The sequence below is a fragment of the Myzus persicae genome, unplaced genomic scaffold, assembly GCF_001856785.1.
Source record: "Myzus persicae strain clone G006 unplaced genomic scaffold, MPER_G0061.0, whole genome shotgun sequence".
NCBI lineage: Eukaryota > Metazoa > Arthropoda > Insecta > Hemiptera > Aphididae > Myzus > Myzus persicae.
Genome location: NW_019103986.1, coordinates 46,586 through 68,262, shown reverse-complemented (window position 1 = coordinate 68,262; position 21,677 = coordinate 46,586). Strand labels below are relative to the sequence as shown.

The 21,677-nt window shown below is 38.1% G+C and overlaps 1 protein-coding gene across 1 annotated transcript in view; it reads right to left on the bottom strand.

Annotated features, from left to right (window-relative positions):
- LOC111037233 (neurogenic protein mastermind-like) overlaps positions 1-21,208 on the bottom strand; it is a 30,317-nt gene extending 9,109 nt beyond the window's left edge. The window contains exons 1-2 of the mRNA XM_022319643.1: positions 20,748-21,208; positions 19,813-20,186 (exon numbers count right to left, since the gene is read on the bottom strand). Of these exons, the coding sequence (XP_022175335.1) occupies positions 19,813-20,046 (234 nt within the window). The 5' untranslated portion in view covers positions 20,047-20,186; positions 20,748-21,208. The remainder of the gene's footprint in view (positions 1-19,812; positions 20,187-20,747) is intronic.
- Positions 21,209-21,677: the final 469 nt, after the last annotated feature.

The following is a 21,677-nucleotide window of genomic DNA, read 5'->3' as shown; positions in this document are numbered from 1 at the left end:
TAATATTTTACTACAACGAATATCGAAACGAATTTAAATTTCCGTCTGCCACGGCAATAACAAAGTCTTCACCATATACTCCATGAACAGACCAAAAACGATCGCTGTACCGGGCGATTTATAATTATTTTGTCCGGTCTCGAGGAATCGATATCGTCTCGTATACCAAGTATATTATCTTATTATACAGCACGCGATTACGCGACGGAGACTCCTCTATATTGGAGCGCTAATGGATTTTCCTACTGTTTTCCAAACATATTTTCGCGGAAATTCTATTTGAATTTTAAAAAAAGCGACGAGTGCTTTACAGTTTGTACACGCGGCACCACACGTGTGGCGTCATGTGGTCCGTCCGTCCGGCGTCGTCGTCGTCGTTTATCGCGGGACAGCGCAAGCGTCTTGTGCGCATCGGCCGTGTGTCGACGTCTCCTATAACCACCGCCACCACCGTTACCACCACTACCACCACTGTTACCACCGGCATCGCCACTACCCCCACGCGACGCCACATATCGCTGCCGAGACAACCACCCCGCCGCCGGACCGACAGGACCGAACTGTTGCCTACACGGCGCGCCGTCCAATTACGCATATTGACGCCGCCGCCGCCGCGCCACTCATTCAACGACGGCGTCGGGCAAGAGAGACTGCGTCAGGGAGAGGACACGCTGGCGCACTAGGCATCGGTTTGCTTTCGCACGACCGTGAAACGTCCAAATTAAAACGCGACAATAAAAGTCGAAATCAATCGATGCTATAGGGGGTGAGGAAAAGAGATCAGAGACATTTGTATCTAGTCGGAAAACGGGTTCTTATCAATTTAATTCTTACTTTATTCCATGCACGCAAGCTGGATATTTTTCCATCGTTCACAGTTGTGATTATTATCGACTATTGGGATTTCTTGACGAGCTAAAACTCATACATAGCAGTTTCGCATACAATGCGCGGACTTCACCGTACGGGATTATATTTATAGCACCCGCCTACACCGGGAGAGTTGAGATCACACATGCACGTCATCCAAATGACGCGATAAGTGGACGCAATTGATATTTTATACGAAAAAAATCAATATAAATAAAAAAAATTTACAAATTGTAAAAAAAAATAAGCCCCCCAATAATATCGAAACATCTACTACATTATTAAACTGGACTTATATCAAAGAAAGAAAAAATATTGGATTTAATTACGTATATACAGCTATATAGATTAATAAAAATATAACATTTATATCTGTTGACAAAATGTAACAAATCAATTAATACGAACCCATGAATGATGAGCGCCTAGCTATAGTTAATATAATGTTACCCGCAGACTAAATCATTTTAAAACACCATAACTAAAGTATATACCATAAGTGAACGTTAATAAAAAATATATTCACTCAACGTATAGTATGATGATGTTATATAATGAGCCATTTGGTTATAAATGAATATTCTTTAGAATTGTCATTTCTTTTTAATTGCCTACGACGAAACTTCTTTCTATTCGAGTAATATAAAATTAAAAGTCTTGGCAAGTGCTGCTCCTGACAGTATTTGAAATTAATTGACCATCATTACAATAAGAAAAAAACTTAAATAAAATGAAATGAACAAATTGAAATAAAAGGGTAAAAGAAAAGAATCTGAAGAAAATGGTTTCGGTGGAAAATTTAGTTTCACCATAGTAACGTTGTTCATCAAATTAATGTTTATTCAAGTTTATACTCGAACTACGTACACCACACGAAAATATTAGCTACTAGATTGTAACATAAACACGCAGTGGTTCGTATTGAAATATTCACTTAAAAATGTCGATATTCGCACAATACTATATAATTATTAATAATATAGATAATAGATATTATTCATTGAAATAAAAAATAGATGTATGGCAAATGCTAATCGAATTGGTGGGTGTACAGAAATTGAAAAGAAAAAAATATTTTAAAGGAACTTTTGATTAGTTTTGAATTTTTTATTTTTATGAGTTGTTTTTACTTATTTTTTCTTTTCTCAATTTACAATATTGTTACTAAGATAATTTTATACTATATGGACAGACATTAAAATGTCCCCAAAATTAAACAATTTTATTTGGCTAAAAATGTAAGGTTTATTTTACAATGTATGTGAAAAATATAAACCTATAAAAGACATTTTGATTAAAATATTTGATAAAATATAGTTGATAAAAAATATTATTCATGTACGTCAAAATAAAATAACAAGTAAATATTTGTATAATATTTAACTGGGTAGTTTAAACTAAAAAAAATAATAAGCCGACAACGGTAATGGAGGCAGCAACAGCAGCGTCAGTGATAAATAGAAATGGGATTAAGATAATATACAGGAGAAAGGTACCTGCGCAATATGCTCAATGTGCGTACGAGACGATATAAATTTCTTAGTAGGTATACCTACATAATATTATACCGTTAACTTATTTCTAGTCGCTAAAATCTGATACGATTAACGAATATCGTTGTCGAAGTGTATTATTCGAGAGTCAAGATGATAAAAATTAATAATGTTTATTTCTGAATAATAATTATTGACTACCTACGACCAACTGCAACAGTGGAAAACCTTTTTTTCTCCATATTATAGAATCCAAATAATAAATAAACGGTACGAAACTTGGTGTCTGAGACTTAAAAGTTAAAATATAATATAGTCATATAGGTATTTACAATCTTATTGGTCAGCGATTATTATTAGCGTTTTGCCATTTTCGCAGGATTATATTTTCGTACGCGCTGTTTATCTAATGCATAGAGATGTTTATAAAAAAAAGCTTCGTTCGTTACCGTCTATAGAATTGAGGAAAAATAAGAATTGATGCCAGTTTATTATTTTAAACTACGACTGAACATTATATATCGATAAAGTTTCCCAGGCATAATTTGCATGTAATATCGATTACATTATAGAAGTAGGTAGGTACTTATAGAAAACCAAGCGTATCAGACCGCAATTTAAATCTTAAGAGCTAAAGGGGATTTATCGAGGCTACTTTTAATCCTCTATAACATTCTTAATGTTTCTATATACGTTTTAAAATAATTGTTTCATACTCCCGCGCATGTTGTTTTCCACGCCAATGCGTACCTACACTACATAATAATAATCGAGTTACAACAGATAAAACCGTTCCTTAAATAGTAACACTTGAGTACTGTTAAAACTCAATATATACATAAGATACATTTTTAATGTAAATCTTCACAGTTTGTGTGTGTAAAAATAAATCGTCAACTATTGTAGTGTTGCGTGAGCGAAATTTACGATTAAACGATATCACTTGATAATATTATATTTATGGGGATGATGAGAACAGGGATAGTAAGTACACTACTATACTGGTAAAGTAGGTATCATCGAGAGGGGCCGGCACCGCTCCACCGAGTGGCTTTTCGCGTTCAACAGTGAGGGGAGAACAAGCTCGAAAATGTATTATATACATTATACAGACAAGTACAAAGGTTAACACAATAATTGTATCTCTCAAACGGGTACCTATAACGGGTACCTATAACAGCTACCATCTAACCACGCCATGCACGGATTGGCCAATCAAGAAAATTTAAATACGAACACAACATGTATGACGGCGTAATATTTGTTTTCTGCCCGAAAGTCAGACGTAATATTTTTTTGACATTCTGCGTCGCCTCATCACTGTCGACGTCATCCTACCGATTCATATACCTATTCAATTCCTTTAATACAACATTATATATTATTATTATTTGAACGAGAATCGTACGCAAAATTACAAAATTCGTTATTTTCTCTTCCAAACACCGTGCAGTTATTGTCTTTTAACCTCGGACTGTTTAAACACAGTTGCGACACTTCCCCACCACCCCCGCGTGCCTTGATCGTCGCACAGTTTCGTGTATAATATTATGAGTGTGTCGCAACCTCGGCCGCTGCGCGCAACGTAATTTCATTTCATTTTTTAAATCCATAGTAATTTATATTATGCGTGCACACTTGTGTACATATATTAGCACGCCGCAATATTAATAAAATATGATATTATTAAATTATTTATAATCGAAATTTGACGAAACGCAACACTAAGCCGGGGAAAAAACAGAATTATTTTTTTAGCATCTATTGCGTCCGAAAAACGAGAAAATATAATCATCGACTGGGGGCACCTGTCGATATTTGTAACCTACGTGCACGATTATTATTGATATTATTATCATTCCTTCTTCTAGAAATTTCATATTATTAATATTACGGGGGCTTGTTGAATGCACACTGCACACGCAGACGGACGGAGAGACAGAAAACGACGGCGGTGACGAATAACAATAAAAACGAACGCCGCGTTATTGTATTATATTGAAGGGGATGTGTGGCGGAGAGTGAGCTGCAGCTGCGGATATTCAATATTGGCACCCTTTGACCCCCACCTATTAACGAGGATAATATGTGTGCACACAGAGTGCTGCCGACGACAACGGGTTGCCGCGCGCGCGATCGCTCTGTATACCGTGTGTCGGCGACGGTCCCCTTCCCGTAGTATACGGAGAGAGCGCCGCGCGCGCACGCACACAATACTACTACGGGTACAGTACGCGCGCCATAATATTATACGACTATAATATATTATAATAATAATAATAATAATAATAATAATAACTCACACACACACTCGCGCGCGCGCGTACGCATAATAATACATTATAACGACGACAAAGGGAATACACGTACACACGCGCAAGCGCAGATATTATATAGTTCACCTCCTCACCACCAAAGTCCGAAGAGGGTACCTATATAATATTATACTATTATTTTATTTTACACGGTAAAACCACACACCGACAGAGGAGAAGAGAAACATTTCGACCGACCGTCTCCGTCATATTTTGTTGTTTACCCGTACACGACAGCCGCATACCTGAGATGCAGGTTAGGTACTATAATTTTAGGCTTAGTATAATTATTTCGACGTCTACCTTCATAGGTATTTCAAACCGACAACGATGGTTTGAGTATGACGTAAATCGATAGATTCCTAAGTATATTAAATGTTATGGATTGTTTCTATATACCTGTAATACGCACGAAACGACTGTGCGAGGGATAATACGAACGACTAGTATAGTAGTTGTGTGCGCTTTCTCAACAGTGCTAAAACATGCGTATTGTTATTTGTTATTAGGGCAGAGAACATAGTATATAGCCTAAAAAAGCACAATTTACAAAAGCACCTTATGTACTTAAACCCATAAAAAGACTACAAAAGTGAAGACTAAAAATTGTTTTTTAGAGGTTCACCTAATTCATGACAAAAATAAATAGCATTTCAAACCAGAACGACGTTAATAAGACACAGACAATACCAAAGTACATGCAACCACTGCGAAGTGCGTTGGGGCATTCAAATTATCAAATAGTACAAGAAGAACTGATCGTCGTTTTTAAAAGAGAATGTGTAAAACAGCCCAAACAAAAAAGGAATTATGACACTAGTTAAAAAATACCTAGATGCAAAAGTATGTTAAGTAAAATTACGGATTTGTCTGTCTTGATACGAAAGACAATTTTTTCTAGGTAACTTTTTTTACCGATAATGTAGAACAAATATGAAAACGGTAGCCTAATTATTAGTTATGTTAATACATTATACATATAATACGTATACAGTGCTAAATTCCACTCCCTGACTAGCATTGGGTGGAAAAAATAACATTAATCATTTTCGATTCGATCCAAGTCGAATAATAGTAGTAATAGTTATTGTTATTTATTTATTCTCGAACGAGATCACCCGCTTTACGCGCACGATGACGGCAGCGACGCACGCGACGTCATCGGGACTACAACACAACAACGACGGTCGTTCGGCAAACAACTACTCTGCGGCGGCGGCATCATCGCGAAACACCGTTATCGCCGCGCAAATATGTTTAGGTATATATATAATATACTTGTAATACACCGGCCCCGTGGAAATCGTCGGAAACTCACTGAACACTGATAAACGTTTGAAAAAGACGAACGCAATAATTGCGATGTTATGTAATAATTAAAATACACATTGCAAATGATCGCTATAAATTATTCTAACCTCTATTGAAGCCAATATTAATATAAAATATATTAGTTACAAAATATAGCAGAAATCAACGAACGTTACCGACGAGAAAGGGTGACGTAGTGGTGGTAAAATACAATAGTTACAATTTATAAGATTAAAAAAATATATAGGTACACACTAGATGTGTTCCTACGAAATCGTGAAAATTAATTTTTAGAATCGGACGCCTCTTCCGGGCAACTATTCAGTTTTGCTTTCTCCGAAAACAACTGTTCTTTAAGTGCTATACATCCGTTAATACTATACTACACCGTTAATAATAATAATAGTGATAGCCTTTCTAGAAACAATCCGTACGGAAAATTAGTTTATCACCAACGAAATATGAAGACTCGTCAAACACATCAATTTAAAATAATTCTTTCTAACGAATACTCAGTTACCCACTGCATATCATGTCCTACCGTCTAGACTCTAGACGCTGCTTTACGTAGAGTACCTACTATCCCAATCGCATGCGTAGCTAGTAAGATGCTTTTTACATAAATTTTAATCTAATGCAGAGTTCAAATAATTCAATAAACTATAAAACGATTATGTATATTTAATTAAGGAAAAAACAGTTCGTGATAATAATATCATAAGAGAATATAAATGGTTTATTATTCAGTTTAAATTAATATTCTAAAATTAAAATTATTATTTATTAGGTAGTAATAAATAATTTTTTATCATTTCAATCAAAATAATTTCTAATAAAGATTTAAGACGTGAAAACGAGACAAAGTCCAGTCTAAAATATGTAAACAAAATATTATTTTGATTTTGCTTTGATATTTCTTAAAAATATATTTAATATTAATACGCTAGTAAATCGACATTAAAATCAAACTCTCATGGAACAAGTAAACGACAAGACACACGTTTACAGCATACAATAAAAATAGTGGCGCTTAAAATGCGTACGACACACCAATCTACGCGTAGTGTTTTGTCGAGTATTCTTGGGATACGCGCGATAGGACGAAAACAATTTCCTTGAAAATATATTTTTTAATTATTTTTGTTTGAATTATGTCTATAATATTACCTATATAGTCTATAATGTTAATTTTATACGGATTATTGAAATTCTGTCATACTAAAAACAAATTCCTTGTAGGTATAACGGTGAAATACATTATGAAATATATATATTCTTTTCACGCAATTGATCACCAACTGAGCGTTAAATGACTTTTGTTGTAGAATCTATTTTTATCAATTTGATTCACAAAAAACGAAAACATCAATAAATTAATGTCCAAAGAAAAAATATTTAGATTCTATAAAATACAAAATTACGTTTCAAGACGAATAAACTTTAAAAGTCAATTACATATACTCATTGATTGGAAACAAAATATTTGCATAGTAATAAACTAAAAAAAGATTTTACCCCACATTCCCACCCCGTAGGAAACTTATTTGTCTTGGATTCTTTTAAAAGATATTTTAAATTTCTCAACAGCCAATAAACATTTCAATTTGTTCGGTCAAAATGAATCCGAAACACATCTCATATTATATAATATATAAATATACTTAAATACGTAATAACCACTGCAACCTCGGTCTTCGTCACAGAGTTCACATCATTTCCCCCTCCAGATCGTGCATTATTATCATCAAACAAACCAACAATTTAATTTATGAATCTCCGCAAACACACACACACAAAACGTGTACATATTATTATACATGTGTACAGCTGATAAGACAACGGTGACAACATTTTTCTTTGTCGAAGTCACGTTTACGTTTCCGATTAGATTACACACACCGGGGACGGAGGGTATCCGCCGACGGGTCGTGGGGAGGAGGTAGAGGAAGAACAGCAGCAGAGGCAAGTAAGCATCCTACTCTCTTGAATCCGTTTTCAAGGATCACTATAAAAATAAATCACTATACATTTTTGTGAAAAAAAAACCGATAAGACTAATGACGCCAACGATAATATTATTATCGATCGGGGCCGATTGCTGGCAACAATCCGTGTTTACGAGAACACAAGACGTATGAACGACGAGTGTGTCGGATTTTGTTGTAATAATAACACCACAACTACGGTGGCGACACACACACCGTAAAAACTCGAAACGAGCAATTTCTTTCTATTTCGATCTCGTCATCATCACCTCCGAGGAAGTTAAGTATAAAATCCACCGGAGATTCGGAGGCCTCCCCAAAAAAAAATAGAAACGTCCGAAAGAGGACGACGATTGAGCGATGAAACAACTTAGCCGATGAAGAGGGAAACATAATGCCCCGAATTGGGCAACGAAGAAGGACCTTTGTCATAACAACGTCTGCGTTCTGGCCACCGTTGTTGGTGATACGTTTTCGCGTATGACCTTATCTGCGACGACATGAAGATATTATATTATTCTGCAACTAACGAGGATACGCGTAAAAACCGAACGAAACCAATTTTTTATTTGTGATGAATTTTTGTCTCATTATAACCGGTGGAATTTTCGACGACGTAGCAAGGCAGGTGAGGAGGGGCAGATAACTCGCGGGATTCTTTTGCCGCCAGGGCAGTCTCGCACGGGCCAGACGAGACAATAATATTGAAGCTGCACGCCTTGTAATGTGCGCGCCGCCCGCGTATAATATGTGGTCCGTCCCCGCCAGTCTTCTCCCTCTGCCACCACCGCTCGGCGTTCGCTGCAGCGGTGAAGAGAGATTCTCATCCGGTGACGATGCTCAAGAGACGGAGGAGAATACACGACGACGACGACGACAAAACGACGGCGAGGGAGTATAATAGCGGCAGAGAGAGGAGAGCATAAGAGAGACGGACGGATGAAAAAAAAGCAGGTGTTTGACCCGTAAAACATTGACCAATGAACACCAACAAGTGAGAGAGGTGAGAAGGTACACAATTTGACCCTCCCCACTACCACCACCGCCGCCGCCGTAACCAATGCCACCGGTGCAGCGAAAAGGACATACCACACCGATGTACACTACGGAGGCGAGAGCGTATGTGTATGCGTGTGTGCGTGACGCGTGTGTGAGTGTGTGGACAAGCCGTGTCGTGTACAGGAGTAGTGCGGCGGCAACAACATCGGTGCACATCCTGTGGCACATATTATTACGATCACGAGCAATCGGCTGGCGCGATCGACTCCCAAGTATACCATATTATACTAAAATATTATACACCGCGGCGCTCTACGCCTCTACCTACCTACTGCACAACCGATACGACACGAGCGCGCAGTACGGCCAACAACTACACACGACGATAGTATAATGATTGTGTACTTATTTCCGAAACGCGACTCCAGCCAGAGCCTATCGACGAGTAACCGAGAAGGCCGACAAATCATAAAAACCTGAGCGGCGCTGCATACCACAACTACTGACGACGGTGGTGGTCGTCATCGAAAGAGGGTGGTGTGAATTCGGGGTTGTAAATAAATAGGTACAATGAGGGAGTTTATAAATAGCGCCGTACAGTTGAGAACCACTGGAACAATATTACATTATGTGATGGTGTACACACACACACCACATAATATATATATACACATACGTGTGTATAATAGTAATAATAATAATAATAATAAATCGTACGCGCGCTATACCGAAGCGGACACGGCGGCCGTGGAGGGGTTACGCAAAGAAGTAGTGTGTGTGTGTAGTCTGGTGCCTGCGTGTAATAACGGCGGCAGAGTGACGGACGGTCGGAGAGAGACTGAGAGAGTGATGGAGCGAGCCGAACGCGCGCGCGGAGGGTATATAATACCGATCCAAAAAACAAAACTGTGCCTGCACTGCGGCGAGGCACGAGCGCTATTCGTACAGTGTTACCGCGGGCCGCGAACCCGATGACCGTGCACGTGCGGGCGGAGTGTTTCGACGACAACGCCGGCTGTTATGAGTACACGATAATATTAGATTATACAATATTATTATATTGAAAATAATATAATATAACAATATCGTACGATATTATGGTGCGGTAATATTCTCCGGTCGCGCGCGCAGGTGGTCCGGACGCGACGACGGTGCCCACCGTCGTACGTATTATTACGATGATAATAATATTACGACGTGCGTGCGTTCGAGACGATTTTTTTTTGTTCGCGACCACTACGACACCCACCACCACCGGAGCATTATATTAGTATTGTTATTACGTATATGGTATATAATATTACATATGATGTGTGTTATTATGTAAAGAGCATGAATTTTTTTTTAGAAGAGCTCTGACTGCTCAAACGTCCGGCGAGCACAAAACACACACACATACACACGATGAGACCAATTAAATGAATGAGTAATAAAAGAAAAAATAATATAATAATAATAAACGACCCGCAATGAAGAGGAATGTGAGTGTGTGTGTGTGTCTGATGTTGATGAGCTTCGCTCGGACAACGACGTATTATTGGAAGGTAAAATTCCAAGGATCGCTCGCGATCTCAGACCCAGGGTCACAATACGCTAGCGCGTGTGTGTGACACGGTTGCCAGTATATAATAAATGCACGGAGTAGTAGTGTTTAAAAATACTCGATGCTTTTTATTGGAACCATATTTTTTCGCGGACGCAAAATATTGCGCTGATGAATTATTGTGAAAATGTATTGTAACACATAATAATAATATAACTTCGACGCACGAATACAGTTGAAGACGGCGAGGGCTAGGGAGGTAAACGACTAAGACTAGTATTTAAAAGCTTCGTAGCTGCACTCTATCGACGATTATTATAGTTTACGAGCTTTAGAAACGTATTTAACATCAAAATCATGAAACATATTACATTAAAATATAGATTATTATTATTATTATTATTAAAACGCATTCGGTATTATAAACTGTCCATGAGTCTTGACGACTAGTGTGCAAAGCATTCACTCCAAGGACGACAATTATTTAGGTATGCGACGTGCCTTACGCTAAAACAAACATCTAGACGCATAATACACATACGACGTATGTTTCGAGAGTCGCGACACAATATACACGATACACGTCATGGTAAAAACCACTGGGCACTGGCATCGATAGAATTTTCAGAAAATACGATAAAATATTTGTTTTCGAGTACTTTATATTATTGTATTGTCGTCAAACACAAAGTCCATCCACTGCACGTTACACCATATTAAATAGCTGTAATCAGCTGCTGATGACGTTACCGGGTAAGATGTGTGGACTGTGAACACAACGCTGTTTGACCACCACTCATTCGGATAACACATCTGCCGGCGTTATCAGTGGGTGTCACGCTAGGGATTATTAACTATACGGAACGTCATATGAAAGACCAAATAAATAATAATATTTATAAATTATTTCCATCGAGATTCGAGAAAAAAGGAGATAACTTCTGTCTTATCGTAAATTTCGCATTATTGTATGTATTTTAAATAATTTGAAAAAAATATGAGGTACGTGTGTAGTGTGTACCATGCTGCTGTAGTCCGTTCTTCTCGTAAGTATTTTCAAAAACACATCAATGGCTTATCGAAAATCGCTTATCTTCTCTTCGGCGAGTGGTTTTTAATTTATTTATGTCCGTATTGACGACCATTAATCAAACACACGCACCGCATGTACTACAGATCCATCTCTTTTTTCTAGACCCACACGGGTACAACACAAACCGACACCAAAGAGAGCCGTTTTCCTTTTCAATTTTTATTCCTCTCGTCCGGATCAAAGATCACTTCGTACATAAATATTGTATTATATGCACTTATAGTGACACAGAACTGTATACACTATACACTCTTTTGTAGCGCGTGCGACTTTTAACCTTGTCCGGATTATCGATAACGGCCTTCAATAAGATAACAGCGATATATATGTAATAATATACACAACTACTCATTTATCACCATACACACACGTACGCTTTTCTCGGAGACTTCACGGCAGACGAATTGTTTTTATTTTAAGCTTTGCTGCGTTGGTTTGCTTATTTATATAGTTTAGTTATGTTCCGAAATATTTTATAACAAATATTGGCAAAACTACGAATCTTTGAAAAATTATTTTTATTTTTTGAGGATATCATATCAAAGTTTTTTTTAACATTCCAAAACATTTTAACAACTAAAGAAGGCGGGGGAGGGAAATTCGACGAATTCAAAAACTAGTGACCCGCTCCAAATAAACTTGACGTCCAAACCCAGGGGTGAAAACGCGTCTCCAAATGGCAAATACAATTAAGTCTAATATATAGTATAATATATATATATACTCTTACGACACACCACAAACGGACGACACATCGCCGGCGGAATATATTATATTAAGTAGAAAACAAACGAACAAAATAAAAAATAACCGGACACACTGCAGTATACCTGTTTGATTATGCATGCTACAGTTTTGGGGTGAACACAAGTTCAAGGTCTTGAGCACACACACATTATATTATCTTGTCTACACACAAAAAACCTACAAACATGACAATGCGAAGAGACACGGTATACCGATGAGTGCGTAACAACGCCGGGTAGCCATAAAACACACAGAGAGAGGGAGTCGCACACATGAACGATATGATGTACGATGAACACCTAAGCGTATAGTTTCATGTCGACGTGAATATTATGTGGCCGAGGAACCGGTGCACCGGAAATCGACCGTTCCCCTTAAACACGACCTTATATTATATAAGTATATTATACGTATTACAATGCCGAAAGGTGTTTTACGAACCATCTGAATAATATAATAATGATAATACTCGTCGACGACGACGTTTCCAGACAAATAATAATAAACATAATCTTTCAAAGACGGTATAGGGCCATTTCGACGCTCTCGCTAACCCCCGCCGGTGGTTGTTGCACCGGAGGGGAGTGTATGACACACGCCGACGAGATCGGAGAGGTCGTCGAAACACCCGTGGATAGTAGTCATGATCGACGAAACATTTTCAGGGGCGACATACGGCGGCGACGACGACGATGGCGGCTGTTAGGAGAGACGACGGCGACCGAACGCGATCGCATCTGTCCCCTGTCTCGGCCGCCGGTCCTCCGACATGCACACGCACACACACACACGCTAACACGCACACACACCCTAACGCGCGCGCACACACTACACACAACACCAAGCTCACTTACTTACTCACTTACTTACGGCTGTAGCCAGTATACCAAAACAAAAATCGATTAATTTATTAAATAAAAGGGGGAAGAAGTCCTCTGGAAACGAAACGGTCCCTAAGCTTATTGCTTAAATAACATTTTCACTGCGATGATTATGATATTATTATACACGACACGTTAAAATCTATCTGAAGTAGATTTCAATGCCACAAATACAACTCTTGAATAGACCGAATTTTTGTGTGAACGTCTATAATCGTACACAGTGCCGTCTCGTTTACGCGATTATCAAAATCCCAACAGCAGACGAGTGCCAGTGCGAATTTATCGATTTTTGTAGACGCCAAACGTCGACTAAACCGCTAACTGCTAAGTACATTTCGCAAGATCGATCAATACCAGCCACATACAATATATATGTGCTTATTAAATTTGAAACGGAACAGTCGAGAAAACAAACGTTATAATTTATAAACGTTTACAGTCTACTGATAACGTCATTTTACGCAACGCGTAATAATATCGACCTACAAACGTACAACGCGGAACACCTGTGCACAGCGGGACTAACTATACTGCTATAACGATAATTTTTTTCTCATTACACTGCGTCGATCTACGGTTAAGATGTCTTATACATATTTTTCTTAGCTCGTATTTTAGTTTGGCTAAACGTTATCAAATCGAAGTGTACACACACGCCGAGAGATACACCACAGCGATGATGGCCTACGAGTCGCGGACGGTGTATAGATAACGGTATCGCGGTCGTGCGTTGCTGATGCGACGCAACAACGTTATCGAATTATCCCGCCAATTGGTTACTATTACAGGTTTACTCATTTTACTCGCATACCTATGCATGTTGCTATAATATGTATAACTTACAACAAACACCCACACACCCACCACACACATTTTAAGTGCCGCAGTGGCGCGTCGTAGGAGAGCGGTGCAGGGTGAGGTTGAAGGGTGAGCGCGGTGGTATTGGCGGCGACATCGCGGACACGCGCGTCCACAACGTGCGCGCGACGGTGGCGTATACGTACGTCAAAATCACGGTGGCGGCGGAGAGTTCGGCCGTACGGGGGCGGTGGCGGCCACCCGCGCGCGCCGGCCACCGATATTACATGAGCGGAACAACACGCTACGGTGGTGGTAGGGGTGACGCTGAACGGGTGTAGGAGAGAGAGAATGAGAGATCGGTATCGATTCGCTGGCATCACCTCCCTCGCCGCCGCGTCACCCCGCCGCCACCTCACCTTTGGCCGAGACCACCATCGCCGCCACGCCGCCGTACGAATAATCCAGAGGGTTAAACACCCTTGAAACAAACAAATAACCACCACCGACGCTGCCGGGATGACAAATACGCACATGTGTATAATACGACGCGGAGCGATTTTTTCAAAAAGATATTATTTTCTTTATGTTTAATTATAATTGTTCACAATAGAAAATGTAGAAGTCATTTAACATGAAGTCCACGCTTCAAGGACTTGCTCCCACACAGGCAACCCATCCGCAATAGACTAAGTACAGTAACGCTCTGTCTCCCGAAGACCGCTTAACTTTCTAGTAGAGGCGTAATATTTTTTCAAACGATCGATTTTCACTGGAATCGTAGTATTATGATGCACGCAATATTGCAGTAAATCGTTTGTTCAAAATCATAGTTGCATAATACACGTACCTATTTCGCAAAATTTGTATTTTAAAGAATAGCCATTGCATTACGTATAAGCTTAGACTCCCCTGGAAAATATTCGCAGCCGAGTCGGTTATAACTTTTAAAGTTATCAATTATAATTCGTAACCCGATAATTATAATATGATGTGCATGGTACATCACATTGTGATATGATGTAGTTGTTGGAAAAAGTACTCATTATAGTTAAGTTTTTTCGACACCCTTAAAACAATATCAATCCAGCGCTTTTGACATTTGCATAATCTTACCTCTCGTCGCCCTATTACAGAACATACGATAGCGCATCAGTGTTAGCTCAAGTCTCAATAATATCATACGAATTCTCATAACGCGATTATTTTTATATTTAGTGTTTTGTTTGTACAAAACCAGTGCGGTTTTGGATAGATATTCCAACCCTAAGTTGAAGGACTTTTCACACGTATACACTAGCCTGAAATGGGCTGTAATACGCTAGGCGTTTCCAAACGGGCGCACACGAAAAGGAAATCTTGGAAATGCTGCTAAATGATAACGATTTATAAATATAAAAAACATAATAAAAAGTAAAATATAAGAACAATTATGTGGGAATAATAGCATCGTGGGGGGGCCATTATAGTGTGCTAAGAAGAACACGTGCATACGAAAGCACACGGTAAAGAGGAAAAACGTATAGGTTATTGATGAGAAGTTTATTTCAAAGCGTTTTAATATTATGGTGTAGGTAAGTAGGTTGGTATCAATTTAAAAGGAATAATAGCAATATTATTGACAATTTCGTTGTTTAAATTGCTATTCGTCTCCTGTTGTTGTACTGATTTAGACTTTCACATGGAATATAACGGCCAACACCAACACATCATTCGACAAATAAACGCACGGATTATATCATGACGTCTACTCTTCAATCGTTCCAAGGTAACTAGTTATACAATGGTGTTTCAGAAACGAGCACAAGTACAATAACAATATAAAAGCCAATTATCGAATATCAGTCTTTAATTATTGAGTAGGCAAACCGACGGAAAACGCAACATTTTCTAATGTTATGCAACGATGTTAAAATAAAAATCGAATAACAGAGCATCGAGGAGCATAGACCACCACCACCTACGGGTAGTCGAAAGTAACAGTAATAACTATAATAATAACAAGAATATTAAGACAATATTATTGCCTCTAAAATATTAAAATTGTCGACCGATGAATTAATACGAACAAGCAGCAAGATAAAGAATCAGTGGAAAAATTATAAAAGAAATCAGCCTAAACGTGTATAATTATAAGGCATAAAATACGCAAGGCACAAAGTGTCACGGGGGTGGGGCATTGGGGTGGCGTCGCCGGGGCGCAACTTGTTGCCGTAACTTTGGCGCGATACGGACTTATCCCGCAACGACGCCCGACGACAAAAACCGAAAATCCTCAAGACGAGTAAAAACACGTTACTCTCATTCCGGTACCAGCAGATATTCGTGTCTACGCGTCTCCGTCAAACCATTCGCTCGCGAGCGCGACCGGCGGCGCGTGGGCGCGCACAGCGTACGTCGCGCGGCCGCCGCTGACGGCCACTTGCGAGCGTTGCGCGCGTCAACGCGTTCCCACACCGCTCGCGGTGCAGTGGTGTGTGCGTGCGAAGTAGTCGTCGTGTGCCGTCGGTTATATTACGAACCGATTATTACACCACCGCTGCCAGTGCTGCGGTTGCGGGCGAAGTAACGGCGGCGGTTACGGTTGGCCGTCCGCGGTGGGAGGGGGCACATGTCAATCACGAGCAACGGGATCGCTCGCACGCAATGCATTTCGCCCGTTCGCCGCTGCCGTTAACCGGTTACCTCTCGCGATCGTCGCGCACAATTATATTATACAAAATACGTTTCGCGCGGCGCCCGGCCTTGGACTTTTGACTTTGCCACTTTTTTTCTCGTATCGAAAATTTCTATTCTCCTCTACTTGCGCCGACGCATCGGTTTTGTTTTTAGTACCACATTGGGAGATCGAATAATTTATTCTACTTTGGTTGTATAATATAATATTAATATGTACACCAGGGGGTGTACGTTTCCCAGAAACAAAAAAAATCTTCGATAAAAATGTGTTCGACGAACATTCACGGTGACAAAAATATGACTACAGCCGATAGAAAAATTACCTGTTATTAAATAAGTATAGATTGTTATTAAATATGCGTTGGCGCAAATGTGTTTACGAGCCACCTGCAAGGATGATATTATTATTGCGTGTTTCCGACGATAACAATGGACTGGCGGCGCGACGGTCTTATCGCTAAATAATAATATTGGAATCGAAGGACTGCCGTTAATAAAAACGACGTCGCTGCGCACGTAACCTACAAATGTTGAGATTTATCAATGTAAACGAACGTAAATTTGTGTTAGTCGTTTGCAGTCTTACCGTATTATAATAATATATATAATGTTATTATAACATTATCAATTTCGTACAATATTATGTAAAACATACATTGTAATACATTGTTTTGTCATTGTACGCGGCTACATAGACCGAATAAGAATCCAAAAGAGAAAGGGATCGACGTTTGTGCCGTTTGTTGGGTTTATGGTGTTTCGCGATTAGGAAATGATTTATTAATAAAGTACGAAATTTCCGAACAGTACGCCATCTGGATGTTAACGTCCGAGTCACAAGTGTATCGCCGACGCCCGCCCTCTTTCTCTCACATAGCGTAAACAACAACAGCAAATTCACGAACACATTCACGCCGGGGTTTTTCAACGTTTGTAATGTTTATTTATTACCATTATTATTTTCTCGAAGCTGAACACTTTTCATACATTTAACAAAAAAACCATTGTTAATGTTCTACTATTAGCCGTTCAAGGGCAAAATCTAAAACAGATAAGCTGAATTTCACGTAGCAATACGTATTATTAATTATTATAGTGTACGTAATAATAGTCACCACTGCTATTCCGTACCGTTAACCAATCACAAACAATTATTGTATTCGGATATAAATATATAATATATAATATATACAAGTCATACCTATCTCGGTGTTCATTTCTTGTTTAAATTTTTTTTTGTCACATGTTGTTATCTAAAAAAAAATATTCAAATTGCGCAAACAGTGCGCGACGACGACATCGAGAATTATAATTATTTTGTTTGCAGATAAGCTATTGTGAAAAATGTACTGACGAGCAATTTAATATCAAATACACACATATATATATATATATTGTATGTTATTTTAAAAAAGAGATTGTTAAGCGCTAGATGATAAAAATAAAATACAAATTTCCATTCGAACGAATATTACACACGATGCAGCAACGCGCGCATGTCCATTTGTTTTACTCTAAAGATTGTGATTTCGTCCGAGCTCATAGTTTCCTTTCACCGATAAGTAACTGTACGGGGCTCAGTTACGGGAGCATTGTTATCCTAACTGGGCCATCTCCACGTGAAATACTTTACTGCATTACTTCTAGTTTTTCTTTTTTCCATATAATTTGTTTAAAGTTTACTACAGGACACTAAACGATCGTTCAATGACATAAATATTGGTAACCAATGTTTAATGCAGTACATTAAGATGTAAATGAAAATGATCTAGGTACATTTAAAAAAACCTAAGGAGTTTACTTTTCCAATAAATATTGAATTTTACATCGGTTGTGATTTGAATATTAAATCAAATTAATCACGAAGAAACTAAGAATGTCGTAGAAACTATATTTGCAAAATCAAATTTTCGCAATTTAAAATTAGGAATTCAGGAAACTGGCCATGAAATTATACAGTTAATCGATGATTTCATAATAAGCAAATTAAAATAGTTTCTTTCTGACGAAAAAAAATGTTAGTGCTTCAACAAATACTTCATACGTTTTGTTCTACTCATTAAAATCACTAAATATACAATTTTTTTCTTCACTTAACACTGTATGTACCTATTAATGTATTAAACCAGAAAAAACTCTAAAAAAAAAGCCAACAATAAACTTTAAATTTACACTCATACTCGAATCAATTTTTTCATAAAAATAGATACAGAACAAAGATAAAATGCAATACTTGAGAGAATACAACTAATCTGATTGAATTTGCTTAAAAAAAGCATACATCAATATAGTCGATGAACACTATCATATCATTTTTGTAAATTACAAATTTCAATGGTCACATTTTTCCTTTCCTAGTTCTTCTCATTAACAATAAATAATTCAATTTTATTTTTTTGCCAGGGTACTAGGGTAAATGACCTCAAAAAACCAATTTAACTAATTAAAAAAACCAATGAATACTAGTTTTCACTCAAAGATAAATTTTCTCTTTACTCTGGCAAATATTACAGGTATAAATCTAAATTTTAATTTCAATGGTACTAAAAATCCTTACGGTTCTCTTGTTATTTATTATATTTGCATATGATTATCATCGATCAATAATTATTATTATGAATTGATACTACTGTGTAATTTAGGTTTAAATTAAATTGTACATATTTGATTTTAATACCGTATGCTGAAAAATATAGAAATGCTATTTTGCTAGATAAGAATTTTATCTGTACTTTTAGCACAACATCAATCATCAAGTCCCCAGAATATACCATAATCAGCAATTATCAACCTTGAAATGTTTGATTATGAAACCTTTATAAACATTTCTGTGTCCAGAAATTAATTATTATTTAAGAAGTAGGTAGCTACAATTATTCAAAAATGTTGATAAAATAAACTAATAGGGAGGCTAAACCAAAATTAAGTATGTACCTCTGTACCTAGATAAGTACTGTGCTAAGCAAGTGTATATAAAATTAACATAACATTTTTAAAAATGATAGTTAAATAAATATTTAAGAAATAAAATAATGAAATTCACCTATACCTAACTAAAAATAAGTAGGTATTTAAGGAAATGTGTATAAACTTACCGGCATAGTATTGCCATTTTCCATGGGTTTTTTGTCATTCTTTTTAACGTTCCTTTTGGTCTTTGTTTCCATGTACTTTTGTTTGAGCATTAATGTTTCTTGTACATTTTGCTGTTCTGCGAATGCGTTGCTATAGCGTGGAACGCAGTCTTGGTTATGCCTCCTGTACCCTTCCATTCGTCTTTTTAGTCTGTCAATAACCGCTTGTCGCTTATGGACAACGACATCGGCCATGCCGGGGGCGGCGGATTGTTGCTGCAACACACCACAGCCGCCCCCTAACAATGCACCTTGGTCCAATCCTTCAGGACCGCAATTCAGATGGTAGCTCGCCAGTTTAGTAGAATGAATTTGATCAGCTACTCACATTTGCACTAGAACCCACAAAACAAAAATTGTAAACAAATCAATAATTCACACTTAGAAAAGAACAATATATTATACAGACTTTATTTTATAATATCTAAAAATTATTACTTTAAAAATGTTTTAGAAAAAATTTAACTAATTTAGGTAAAAATGTTCTATGACTTAATTATTTGATACTAAGATATATTTTTAGAATTTTAACACCTAACAGTGATAAGAAACTGGTAAATAAATATTGCTGGTTGGTGGTTATCTGTAATGGTAAACAATTTGTTGAAGAAACCTAGATTACAGACTATTCAACAGGTTTCTACACTAAATATTAAACAGTAATGTAACAAACAATGTTAAATATTAGAACACATAATCAAGATCTAAAATGATGAGCAACATAAACAACAACTGATAACAAGATACCATCAACTGGTTACTGACTGTAAAGTCTATATTTTACGAAATTTGAGCAATACGATAACGTGACGTTAACTTTAATATTGGGTAGAGTGAATAGCCGAATGAAATATCAAAAATTGACCGTTAAAAGGAATCAAAATAGTGATACGCACTCGTCAACATTAAAAGTGGTCCAGCGGACGGTCGTTGATGATTGCGTCCGTGTTCACGTCAGGTCGACGTACATTGTGATAAGTCTTGAATGGATCGATGGTTGCAATGATTAATCAAAAATCAATCACCGTGTGCCAAACACTCACTCACACATACACTTATCGATACAGAGATCGAACTTAGCCGATCTAAGGTGTCTGTACAGGTTGTCGTCGGTATCGCCACCGATAAACTGTCATTATTATTGTTATATTACGATTATTACGCAAAAATCGTTACGTCCACACGGTCGGTATACGCACCAGGATCAAAAAATTCAAATAAATACAAATCACAGGACCAGTATTCGATCGAATTCGCGATGAAAATCAACAAATCGCTTGTGCGTAAAGCGGACGGCGGAGCAACATACGGTGTGCCGAATCGAGACGCGTCATACGACTGCCGCCATTGTTTTCAGTTAGGAAACGGACGGACCATGCCGCCGCCGCCGCCGACGACGACGACGATCAACACATATATATACGGCCAGCAGTGTTACCACCCGTCGTCGGCGACCGTACGCCAAAGTTTATTACCGTACACCCGTACGGGTTGATGATAATATAAATCCGCACTCGCTGCAATATTATGTGATCTTGATGCGTGATTGTTAAATAATAATGTATACTAATGAATTTTATTGTATCATGGCATTCAAGACGATACGATAAAACCCGAAAGATAATCGTCACCGTGTCCGCTGCGAACGCTCTGACGTTAAAAAAAAACCCGCACGCGATATTCGAACGGCAAACGATGTCGGTAATTTTTCGTCGCCGTTTTTATCGTAGCTAGTGGCGGCCGATAACGTTCGGAATCTCTTGTCGGCGGCGGTGGTGCGGTGGTGGCGCTGGTGAATGGTGGTGGTAGCGGTGGTGTCTGTCGTG